The sequence below is a fragment of the Mesoplodon densirostris genome, chromosome 5 (assembly GCF_025265405.1).
Source record: "Mesoplodon densirostris isolate mMesDen1 chromosome 5, mMesDen1 primary haplotype, whole genome shotgun sequence".
Classification (NCBI taxonomy): domain Eukaryota; kingdom Metazoa; phylum Chordata; class Mammalia; order Artiodactyla; family Ziphiidae; genus Mesoplodon; species Mesoplodon densirostris.
The window spans coordinates 143,586,801-143,599,765 of record NC_082665.1 but is presented as its reverse complement, the minus strand read 5'-3'; the positions used below and the strand labels follow the sequence as shown (position 1 = coordinate 143,599,765).

The following is a 12,965-nucleotide window of genomic DNA, read 5'->3' as shown; positions in this document are numbered from 1 at the left end:
CCCTGTTCCAGGAGCTTTATGTTTAATCCCACCCAACGAGATAAGTGCTGTTACCACCCCTATTTTATAAATGACACATCTGGTGCACAGAGAGGATAAGTAATTTGTCTCAGGTAACATAACTAGTACATTTGGTATATTAAAAAGATTAACAATCATTATATATATTATAAGGACTATTAACCTATAAATATGTGTGTTGAAACTGCTTTCCTTGGTTTATCCTTTGTCATTTAATTTTATTTGTAGTGAATTTTGCCTGCTAGGATTGCTTGACTCTATTCTCATCAAATAAATTGGCTTTTATTTTGATATTTGATCACCTGAAGAATGTTTTAGATAAATATAATTCAAACACATACAAGCATTCAGACAGTATGAAAGGACATAAAGAGTTAAATTATCTTTTCCCCCTTTGTCATGGTCCTACAATAGCAAAATTATCTCCTTTTAACCATTTCTTCTGATGGCTGCCCCATGACTCTAAATAATATGTATATACTTCCATTTCTTGATTTATCAACTCCGCACATATATATTGATTTCTTACTGTGAGAGATGTGACATTTTAGGTAACTTAGCCCTGCCTTTCTCTCTCTTGTCCTCCAATTAACTTCCACAAGTAATATCAGTTTTGGTTGTGAGTACCTGTATAACTTTAAGTAATATACTTCAACCTCTAGTTCTTTAGACAGTGTATCTTAACTAAGTGGTTCATTCCTAATGGGGGAAATCACATGTAAAAATGGTTATTCTCTCTATCCCTTGGATCATAAAATGCCATATTTATGACGGAATGCTTCACTAGAAGCAGGCCTATCTTTAGTCATAACAAAGAAACCAGAGAGATCTGTGTAAGTACAATGAAAGATATTGATATACATGACTATATAAATTATAATAAGTATATATATTTATAAGCATAGATTATGTAGCTTATATAGATTATAGAGCCTTTCCAAATATATTGCTTTATTTATTGCCCAGAATAATTTTGTAATGTATACAGAACTATTCTTACATATTATAGGTTAGGAAACAAGCATGAAGAGTTTATGGCCATATGAAGTCGCTGTCGTGGTCTTTAAGGTTCTGTTTTGTTTTGTTTTGGTTCTGACCAGCATCCACTTTTCCTTTTCTGTGGCAGTATTACTCTAAGCAAGAATCCCATCTTTCCCCAGTCTCAGTTCATGTGCTTCCAAGTAAAACTAATTACTGCCCTGAATTTATGAACAATGTGACTTAGACCTGAGATAGTAAATGAAGCACATTTCCCTGGCCACAAGTGGGTCTGGAATAGCATCAGAATCTATAAGGTGTACTAAGATTTATGTTGGGAATAATGGGACAAAGATTCTTGCTCTATCCTCCTGAAGAAAGATGCAGCCCTGGGACTCGCTGGCAGCTATCTAGTGACTGAGTGAGGGAGATAACCCTGAAGAAGCTGAGTGAGGTGAGAGCTCAGCTCATTTCACTGGATCCTTTCCTGAGCCATTTATACTCCTGCTGTTCAGTTACATCAGCCAACACAGACTCCCCTTGTGTTTACTCCAGTTTGGGTTGATTTCATGTCAACTGTAATAATTGTACAGTTAATTCGTGACAATCCCGACACCACCACTTTTGACTTAAATCTAGGGCTCTTTCTACCCTACCATGGTGTCTCTGAAAATAATGTCTTTGTTCAGGATTCAAAAACACACACCTTTCAAAATGTCTTCATTATATCTTTTGCCTTCCTTCACAGTCTATTACACAATCTTTAGAAATGTAAATCCATCACATGGAATTCATTCATGAACCAACACACATACATATTTGGGTATGACATTCCCTATATACTTGAAATAATAGCATGGATCAGAGAAAAGCTAATTTCAAAACTTTTTTGTTAAATAAAGTTACTTTTATCTTAAGATAATTCTGGATCATTTTAAGCCTTAGGGACACCACCCACCACGTGTTGCTGTGTACAAGAATTGTGGTCATCAAATTCAATTATAAATTAGTTGTCTGAAATTCAGAGCACATTTAACCTAAGAAGAAGTATTATAATTAGTTAGTCGCTTCTTAGATTAGCACAGAAAAGCTGATTTAATCTAAAATGTGGCTAAATTACTTTGTATTTGAATGAGAAATACTAGAGCACATTACTGTCAAAAAACTAACAATAAAACTTTTTTAAATACTAAGAGGATGGTTCTTAAGCAAGGAGATTTGCTTGTAGAAGATGGAAAGACAAATGAAAGTGTGTGGCTATTCCAAAGAGGCTCTGGAGTCACTGCCAAGGCCATAGTGGCTGATGATTTAGGTCATTTACTGTGCTTGAGTTCACATCAAAATGTGTCTTTTCCTTTCCATGGTACAATAAAAGCTCTACCTCTATTCTTGAACTTCAAAAACCACACAAAGATGGAACTGAGAAAGGGAAAATACAAGGAGGTTTTCATTTGCTCTTTTAATATACGTTTCAAGTGCAAAGTCTCCATCTTCAGAAAGTTACTATCTAGAAAAGCAAATATACGTGTAAACCCAAAATTTCATGGCTGAGCTGGCAAGGAATCGATGGAGGCACATACAGAGGTGGAGGAGGGACTTAGCATGTGGCCTAGTGGTTCCCAGAGGAGGCGACTGAGGTACATGGTGAAAGACTTGATTGGGCAGAAGCAGGAGTTGGGAAGAGAGAGCTTTGCGCCTGTGAAGAAAGGCATGAGGCTACAAGCCAGAGAGACGTGTCTGGCTACTATGCGAAGTTAGAGTGAAGGAAGAGAAAAATGGAGAGACCAATGTTTGAACTCCTGGTCTGAAAGTCATGGAAGACTGTTAAATAGGGTTCTTTCATGGGAACTGGAAGATAGTTGGAAGAGAGATGGTGGGGATGCAGCATTAAAGGAGAGGGAATGTGTGTGTAAGTAGACGTATAAAAAGAGATTGTCGCATCGCACAGGGAGATCAGCTTGGTGCTTTGTGGCCACCTAGAGGGGTGGGATAGGGAGGTGGGAGGGAGATGTAAGAGGGAGGAGATATGGGGATATATGCATACGTATAGCTGATTCACTTTGTTATACAGCAGAGCTAACACAACAGTGTAAAGCAATTATACTCCAATAAAGATGTTAAAAAAAAAGAGATTGTCATACGTGCTGTAAACTAAGTTTAAGAAGCAAGTGAGAAAAGTGAAGAGTAAAACACATGGAGGATTGTGTAAGGTGAAAGAAGAAATGGTCAACAGACGGCACAGGGGGACAGAGAGTCTAGACCCAGGGTAACCTAGTTACAGGAGGCCCTCCGTATTCTCGGGTTCCTCATCGAACAATCCGAGGTTAGTTGACTCAGCAGACATGGAGCCCACGGATAGAGAGGGCTGACTGTACTATGCCATTGCATATAAGGGACTTGAGCACCTGTGGATTTTCGTATCCACAGGGGGCCTGGAACCCATTCCCTGTGGATACAGAGGGACAGTTGTACATGAATGCTAAGTAGAGCTCCTGGAAGAGGCTGGTGGAGTCCAAATGCACCAGGTGGAAGAACGAGCTTGCAGGTTTGAATGTGTGGAAGTTTCCGTGTCAAGTATTCCTAATTTAGAATTATCTTTATTTAAGTTGAAACTCACTGGGGTCACTCTGCGCAATACCTGAAATGCCAAAGCTGGGAAGCACAAGATTTCAGCTAGAATGGCAAGTGTCTGGTGCCTAGAAAGTAAAGGACCTTGCCATGGTGGGAAACACATTTTATTAAGACATGAAGCACATGGATAGGGGGGTAGAAAAGGCGCTACCAGTAATAACCACATATTGACCTGAGGAGATCTTAAATGGACTGTTTCAAATGCCCCCCAGCACTGTGCTCAACAGTGTCAACATTCATCCTTGGAGTCTGCATTTTGAATGGAAAACTACTGTGCATGGTAGTGCTGAAAGTAGAAAGGCCAAACCTTTCCTTGGCTGTAGCTGCATGATTCTTTCCCAAGGCTCATTTGTGCTTTAGTCGTTTTGCTTTGCTTGGCCTTTTTACAACATGGCAGCTCAGGAAGTGAAGATGAGGGACTCAGCAGATTTTTAAAATTTTTCCTCCAAATGTTCCTTTAATACTAGTATATCTTGGACAAAGATCCCTGATGTTTTAATTAATTGTTCTTGGTGTTTCTTTAAAAGCATCCTCTGGCATTTGTGAATCTGCCACGGCTTTTGCTCTTAATTTGCACTCACTGGTATTTTCCTTTAATGCAGGGGAGGCACTTCGCAGTAGCCAGGTAAAATATACGTTTTTTTGGAGACTCTTTCTTGAAAATTGCTGAATTCAGTGGTAACTTTAGGGTGGCAGCCTTAAGAAATGTCAGCTGGCAGAAAGAAAGAACAGTGCTGCTCTGTTGTTTCCTACGCCCCTCTGGGTGATCTGACTTTTAAAAATCCTTTGTTACTTTGCAATACATTTTCAAATGCATTTGAAGTAATTAACACCCTGAATTGAATCTTGTTGTCACATTTAATTATTAGATAGCTACCTTCCTCTAGGGTATTTGACTGTTGCCCAAAATGTTGGTCTTAATCTAAAGCCAAGAAGAGACCTCTGACATAGTGAAAGCCACCAAAGTGTCATTTATTAAATATAAATGGTAAACATCTAAAGGGGAGGTGAGGAAAGAGTACTAGTTCTCATCTTGAAAAGAAAATTCTTCCAGGATGAAGGGAAAATTACATTAACTCTTAGCAGACGAAGCTCCATTATTTTTACTTGTCACGCGATGATTTTAAAACGTGTGTGTTCCTATAACGTGTTACATTTGCACTGATAAATAAAGAATATTCTGACTCTCAACTTCTATCTCCAATTTGCCAAAATTAGTATAAATACAACGGTTTCTATTAGTCTATTACCTGGAAAGCGACTTAAGGGAAAACATTAAATGATATTGATTTGAAATGAAGAAAGCTTATTCATGTGCATTTTAGGAAACCTAAGTGAATCAGCTAAATACATACACCAAGAAAAAAAAAATGTTACCCTTTGAGTAGTATCTTGTAATAAGCTGGAAACATGAAGCTTATTAATGGTGTTAGAAATTAAGTGGCTAATGAAATGTTCCTACTCTTGGAGCTCTTCTGTGATAATAATTCCTTAAAAGTTAGAAATTGACTATCTCTATGACATAACAGAAAAGATACTATTAAAGCCACTAGGAATTATCACCAAGTAGAAGCATATTTTACATGGTCAAAGAAGCACAGGCCAATTCTGGTACTTACTATGTAAGGACTATGGCAACTGCATCATTCAACACACTCTCCCCAAACAAGAGTGTGTACAGGTCAGGGTCGACATGCAGTTCATGGAAAATGGCCAACACCGTCACTAGGGAAGACACACAGATATGCAGAGTTAGCTGGGACGTGGCCAGGGACTTGTCCTTGGTTGTGGTCACCTGTATAAAGCACTCATTAAATGTTCATCTTCTCAAATCCATCACTATACACGCACCGAACCTTTAATCAAAAAACGATGTGACTGTTCACTCCCCTGCTTAGAGATTTCTCTGGGCTCGCTCCTCTCTGCTTACAAGAGAAAGTCTGAGCTCCTTGGTACAAGTCTTCTATAATCTTCACGCTCGTTACCTTCCAACATCTCTGTCTGCACCACTCCCACCCCCTAACCACCCTTTGCTGCCTCCCTCAAGCCACAAGGAATTTGCCATAATTTCCGAAACACGTGTCATTTTTTAATTACCTTGGCATTTTGATTCACTTTACCAGAGCAGCTATTTGTTTCCCATCCAAGTGCTACTGTTCCCCTCCTTCCTTAAATACATAAACACAGACACATACACATGCACACACACACACACACACACACTTCTTGCTCCAAAAAATACCCAAACCAAAACAAAACAAAAAACCTTTATTCAATCTTTAAAAGCCTTTCAAATTTCCCCTCCACCCCCGCTGATCCCTCAGCAAAGACCCGGGTCACTCCTTTTTGATCCCAGAAGTTGGGATCACAGAACATATCACAGAAGAGACTGTGAGCTCTTGGCAAACGCTCAATAAATGTTTGATGCGTGAATGACTAAGTGAATGAATGAATGAATGCTGTCGCAGCGACTTATTCCTGTGAAGGGAGAGGTAGTCGGCACCTGGCTCTCATTCTCTCGAGATCACACTCATCTATAAAGATGGACTCAATGATCCTAAAAGCAAGACCTGAGGATTCATTTTTGGCAGCCTGCTGTATGGCTACTATATACCTCATATATGTATGGAGCCTTTGGGAGTACACCAGGGCAGTAAATAATCACACACTGATTAGCTGTGGTCATCAAATCTATTCAGTGTCTTGATACTTGAAACAGTCATGCAAAGTGTGAACAGCAATCATTAGGAAAATGATCCATTGAGTTGATTGCCAAAGGGGAAAAGAGGGTGGTTGCAAATGACACTGATGGTAAATTTTTAAGGCAGAGTGGGCATTTTCAGTTCTGCTCTTTCTTTTCCTATTTCATGGGTCGTGAGGTTAGGAACTGTGTTGTATAAAAGAGTGCTGGGGGGAGAAAAAGCTGAGTTGGACTGTTTTGTAAGTAGAATCAAGAAGTTTGGCGCTTGTCCTGCTATAATGGAAGGGTTTTAGTCAGACAGTGACACAATCTGATTTAAACTTTGGAAATTAAGTGCAGGCAGCAGGGCAGAGGGCAGAATGGATGTGTGGCTAGAAGCTTTCCCAAATGTTCTGGCAAGAGATGAGTTGTACCAAGACAGGAAGAGTCCTAGATTCCTAGAGTCCTAAACTCTTGCACATCCTGCTCTGCCCTGAACATCCTCCACCCTGCGTTCTGATAGGTCAATGACCACCGTGCTTTGTACTTTACTTACTTGTTGGTTCTCATCTTCCCTCTGTGTCACTAGCCCTTAGCACGGTGCTAGAATATAGTAAGCCTTTAGTGAGTGAATGAATAAAAGATAATGTCAGGGAGGATAGAGCAGAGGTGACAATACCCACAAGATATTTGGGATGGAGAATTGGTGGGTCTTGGTGCTTGAGAGACAGCAAGGAGTGATCTTGCTTTCAATCCTGGGCAGTTGGTAGATGGGCTGCATAAGAGATATTAGTTTGTAGACAGGGGCATTTTGTAAGTTTGGTTTTTGACATGTTGACTTAAATAGCCAGGTAGAATTTCCAATGGAAATTTCAGTAAGAAAGCTGGAAATAAAAGGCTGTAAGCTGAGTTGGACAGAGTTAAAGCAGAAGAAAGATTTTAAGTGTTATAAGTATGTAGATGGAACATAAAGCCACAGGAGTGGCTGACATTGCCTGGGCAAAGTATATAGAAAGAGAAGAGAGTTCATGAGAGATCCTTGGGGAACACTTACAGCTAAGGGGTACATGGAGAAAAAGAAGCATGAAATATACACGTGGGATATTTGCCAAACCTGACCCTAAGCATGAACAAGTTGGCTGAAAACCATACTCATCATGCATAGAGTTTTATTTAATAAAAATTATCCTAGGGAAAGGAGTATTGAATTCAACAACTAGCTCCGAGGTAAAGAGACAACAGATATAAAATGTCATGAATTGGCATGACAATTAGCCGGCTCCCATTTTACTAGGCATAGAGTCAATTTCATTATTCTAGCTGAGTAGATCCTTAATCACGATAGGCAGAATGGCAGAGATGTCCTCTCTACTAGCATGTAGTTGTTCACATTTGCCACCATCCTTAGCCTTCGCAGGCGGTCGTAGGAGGGGCTAACAATTACCTCTGCTAAGTAACCTCTGTCTCCTGCTAGGATAGTCAAGACCCTGCATCTAATCAAAACAAAGAGACTTCCATTGGGGGTTTTAATTAGCAACATTTTCCTTTTGCTAGGATTTTGTGGAATAAAAGTAATTTTTAAATTAGAAAATTCTATCATGGAAGCTCTATTGAATATTGGCTGTTGTTTTATTGTGATTGTTGATTTTCCAAGCTTTGAAGATGACTTGCAGCTTGTCTGCACTCCCAGACACACAGGTTTCCTAGGCTCATGAATAGGGATGTAAAGCCCAGGGTTTCTTTCCTCACATCCCCAGTTACGAAGTCCACCCTGGGCTGGGATGGACTCTGCACCTTTCCAGTGAGAGCTCTGGGCCTTAGGAGGGAAAGGCTTTTAACTGAATATCCAGTTTTGTTCAAAACTGTTCTGACATTCCCACAATTCCTTTTGCACAAAGAACTGCATTCCACTTCATAAACGTTATCCCACACAAGAGAGAAAGCTATTACTTTGTGCATTCCTATTTACCCTGTGAAGAAATGGAAGGGCTTGGAAATAGAGCCAGGCAGTGTGTCCTACAAGAGGAAGTATTTGCTGGGACCACAAATGAGTTGAATAGGTGAGTGAGGAAATTAGCCGCCCACTCTCGCTGCTAAGCTTAGAGCTTTTAAAAAACCCATTTAATTAGCTCGTTGGCAGGGCTCAATCTCACACACAATGTCCAAGACTCTGTGGCACCTTCCCAGGAGAGAATCTCTTGGAACAGCTGTGGACATGCTCACACAAGCTCTGCCCACGCGTTGCTGGGTTTGTAAGGACAACCTAGGTCCGAGGCTGGGCTGAAAAGCAATGCATAGTTAGATGAGCCTTCTTGTGACAGTATGGGGAGAACATTCTAGACCCCATGTGGATAAGAAGGGGAGAAGACACAATCCAATTTCTTAAGCCTCTGATTTTATCAGGGGATTCAGTCATATTTGCCTTTGTCATGCTGTAGTTGCACCCATCGCTTAGTGGTGGGTTGAAAGCTCCGCTTGGGGCTCAGGACCCCTCCCCAACACATCCCCTTTCTACTTGAATTTTTAGCTGGAGAAATATCCGCTTTGTCTCCCAAATTGGTAGTAAGGAATGCAAGCATACATAACTTTATGCTCAAACACACACACACACAAACACACACAACTACCCCCAGGTAAGGGCAGTGGATGGTTGAGAAATGCCACTGACTCACTGGAGATATCTGAGAAAATAGTTTCAGAAATCAAACAGCGAGGGGTCTTGGGGGAATGAATGAGGCAGTGGTGTGGATGGCACTTCTGAGAAGTTGGTGATAAAGCTAAGCCTATGGAGCAGAAAGCCAAGAGAGACTTTCTCTTCAATTTCTAAATTACAGATGGAGCAGAATAAGCGGAAAGAGAAGTTGAAGAGAGAGGAAAAAGAGGGGAACCCCTTTAAAGCACTGAAACTAATATTTTCTCATCTCAAATGTAATATCCATACCTGGAGATAAAAATTCAGAAAATGACTGGCTGACCCCATCAGTACCTCACTGTGTTGACTCTTAAATGATGTTTTGCTTTTTTTTTTTTACTGCTAGCTTTTGAACTGGCCTCATTGCTCTTTCAGTCACTCTTAAGTCTTCAGGGTGATTTAGTGACAGTCCCTTCCTTAGAATCCCCATTAGCAGCTCTCTGACCCATATTTTCTTGGTGTTTTACAAGGAATTTAAATTTCAAATGATATGGGTCTATGGGCAACATCACACAATAGTTCCTACCCCTGTTGCTCTAAGTCATCACTGAGCCTTGTCAAAATGCTGGCTTTCCCTGGAGAGTGCTCTCTGTGGTTTTCTGTGCAAATCAGTATGTATGACACTTGTCCCTGACACATGGAGAATCAAAAATGTCTCTGGCTTATGCAGCTGAACCATGTCAGGCCTGACAGGTGGAGAATCCTGGTAATCTCATAAATAAGGTGGCATTTTTGCATTTCCACAAGTGATTATTGGGGAAATGTGGGATTTTTGTTTTACTCATGTAATTCCTATAGAAGAAATTCTCCTGTAACTCTTCCCACTTTTCTGAAATATTATACAGAGTGAGATTTCAAGGAGAGGCTTCCAAAAAAGTTGAGGTATCCTAGTACAGGCTAGAATACTGGAATTATTTTGAGCCTAAACCTTCTCAGTGAAGCCTTGGCAGCAGAATCAGTGCATGTACTGGTTTTGCCAGTCAAGCTTTGCTAATCATATCCTAGAATTACAACTAGAAAACCTAACCCTTCTGAAATAAGTCAGAGAAACTATGCCAGATCTAGAAAGCTAACCACTAGATTTACTTCTTTGAGGTTATTCTAAATCAGAAGTTACATAAAATCATCATGGATGATTTAACCCTAAAACGCTGCAATTTTATTTTGGCCATCAATATGATGTGTTATTTTGGTATTGAGTTAGTAGTGGAGAAAATACCATATGCAAGCACACTATTGAAGCCCTCTTCACCAGGGATCCTTGGGAGAAACAATGCCCCAAGGCAATGGTTTCAGAGTATGGTCCAGGGTCCTTTGGGAGTTCCTGAGACCTATCCAGGAAGATCCCCAAGGTCAAAACCATTTTCAGAATAATATGACAATGTCACTTGAGTTTTTCCTTCTTATTATGTCATCTGTGTACAGTGGAATTTTCCAGAAGCTATATGATGTGTGCGAGTGCAATTGAATGCAGAAACAGATGTGAGAATCCAGCTGTCTTCTACTACACCACACATTAAGGAGATTTGAAAAGATGTTAAACAATGTCACCCTTCTGAGGAAATTTTTTTGTTTTGGAAATAAATTTATTTTTATAAAAATATGTCATTTAGCTTATAAATGGTTTATGATGGCTATTTTAAATAGATCAATGAAAATATGTTAAAAAATTTAAAGTTCTAACATGGTAAGAATTGATAGATATAACACCCATAAACAAAAAGCTCCTTGAGGTCTTTCCTAATTTTGAAGAACTGTAAAGTGGTTGTGACACCAAAAAGCTTGAGAACCATTGTCCAAAGGCATTTGTTGTACATAATGAATTAATTTACATCCTCTGCAGCCAGAATGATACTGGCTAAGCATCATCTTTGAGAGAAATGAGAAAATAGTTGCTCAAATCATTTTCTGTAGAATTTAACTCTCTTGTTGGATTCCTGTTGAGAAAGCCACCCTAGATCTTAATATCTTTTGCCACACTATAACCAGCTGATTCTTCTGGCATATATGTAGAGGACTTCTAAAACTCCCACATGAGGAAAATTATTCTTTTCATATTAATTCCACTGGCACATTTCTGGAATCACAGTTCTGTCATGAGTGTTTCTGTTTGTTTAAGTCCGTTTTTGGAATGTAAGTGCTTTGTGGACAGAGATTATTTCTTCAATATATGAATAATAAAAACACTGACAATCATACGTCCTTTCCTTGACTTCAAACATGGCTGAATGTTGTTCCAGAATAATCTACTTCCTCTTTTGCTTTAAAACCAGGAGTACAGTCCTTAGCAGTTACTGAGACTATAAAAAGGTAATCAGAAGATCACAAGGTTTGGTATTAAGAAAAAAAAGATATTTAAAGATTAGGAAGGGAGAAACTGAGAATAAATACAGGGGTCGGGGGGATGTTTCCCAGATTCCATATTTGGGAACTTATGGGCTGAAATCTGTTGGCACTTTAGCTGGTGCATTAAAATTTTTCCCAAAGGTACCTGCAACAGAAATATTCTAAATTTAACATTAGCACAGAACATAAACATTTAAAATAAGACCCAGTTTTCTCACCAATGGGGTTTAATGAGCCATGGTGCAGTTTAATGGGGAATCTTTGCAGTATGCGCAATATCTGAGTGAAGATGACTCACCCTGTCATCAAAAAGCGTTCTCCAATCAGGATTACGACAAGCATTTTGCCATTTTAAAAATGAACACAGTAGGCGAGGGTTTGCCTACAAATCATGAAACAAATTCAGAGAAAAGCTCAGTGGAGCCATAAAGCAGACAAAGCTTGGATGGGTCATCAATGGAAGGTAAAAATATCACTGTGACCCATTAAATGTAACAATTGTAGGAAAAAAGATGGTAGTGTTAGTCATGGTCATAATATAAGTGGGTTTCACAAATAAATTTTTCTCTTGCTACAAAAAGATATGAAACAAGCAGGTATCTTACACCATCAATGCCCAATCTGTGGATCAAGACCCTAAGGGACATTACTGAAAGGTTTCAAAGTAGAGGGTGCATATTCCTGCTTTCTAAGCAGTTTAGACAAGCTGCTAAGGATGAACAAGAGTAATATTGAGAAGAGTCCACACTGGGCCTGTGTGAGAGAGAGGGGAAAAGGGACGGGAGGAGAGGGATCATACCATGTGTCCAATCATTCATGTCATCACTCTGTGAGGTAGCCTGGATAATGCCTGCCCTCCACCCCACCCCCCCAACCAAAGATGTCCATGCACTAACCCCTGGAACCTGTGCATATATAACCTTACATGGCAAAAGGGACTTTGCAGATGTAATTAAGGTTCCCTTAAAATGGGCAGACTATGTTGGATTATTCGGGTGGGTCCAACCTAATCACACAGGCTCTTAAAAGCAGAGAAATTTCTTTGCCTGGTCAGAGATGCAGTTGAAGGCAAGGCAGAAGAGAGACTAAAAAAAAGAGGGAGTCAGGAAGACTCCAAGTGTGAGAAGGATTCAACACTCCATTGCTAACTCTGAGATGTAGGGAGTCACTTGCAAGGGCCAGAGGGAGATCTCTAGAAGCCAAGGTATTCTCAGCTTTCAGCCAGCAAGGAAACAGGAACCTCAGTCCTATAACTGCAAGGAACTGGATTCTGCCAACAAACAGAATGAGCCTGGGAGAGGATTCTTCCTAGAGCTTCCCTGTAAGAGCCCAACTAGCCAACACCTTGATTTTGGCCTTGTGAAACCTGGAGTAGAGACCCCAGTTGAGCCAACCTGGACTACTGACCTATAGAACCTGTAAAATAATAAATTTGTGTTGTCTTAAGCTGCAACATTTCTGGTAATTTGTTATAGCAGCCCTAGCAAATGAATACACTCTGCTACCCTCTCACCATAGGAACTACAAAATGGCTAAACATCCAGGCATTTGACTTTTCAATATATGAGTTACTGAGTGGGGATGTAGCTAGCTAGAATGGCCCTTCAGTCCTCCCGG

At 40.0% G+C, this 12,965-nt stretch overlaps 1 protein-coding gene across 1 annotated transcript in view; it reads right to left on the bottom strand.

Annotated features, from left to right (window-relative positions):
- The window catches only part of SLC9A9 (solute carrier family 9 member A9), a 556,059-nt gene that overhangs the window by 360,881 nt on the left and 182,213 nt on the right, over positions 1-12,965 (bottom strand). The window contains exon 6 of the mRNA XM_060100216.1: positions 5,250-5,355. Coding sequence (XP_059956199.1) covers positions 5,250-5,355 — 106 coding nt within the window. The remainder of the gene's footprint in view (positions 1-5,249; positions 5,356-12,965) is intronic.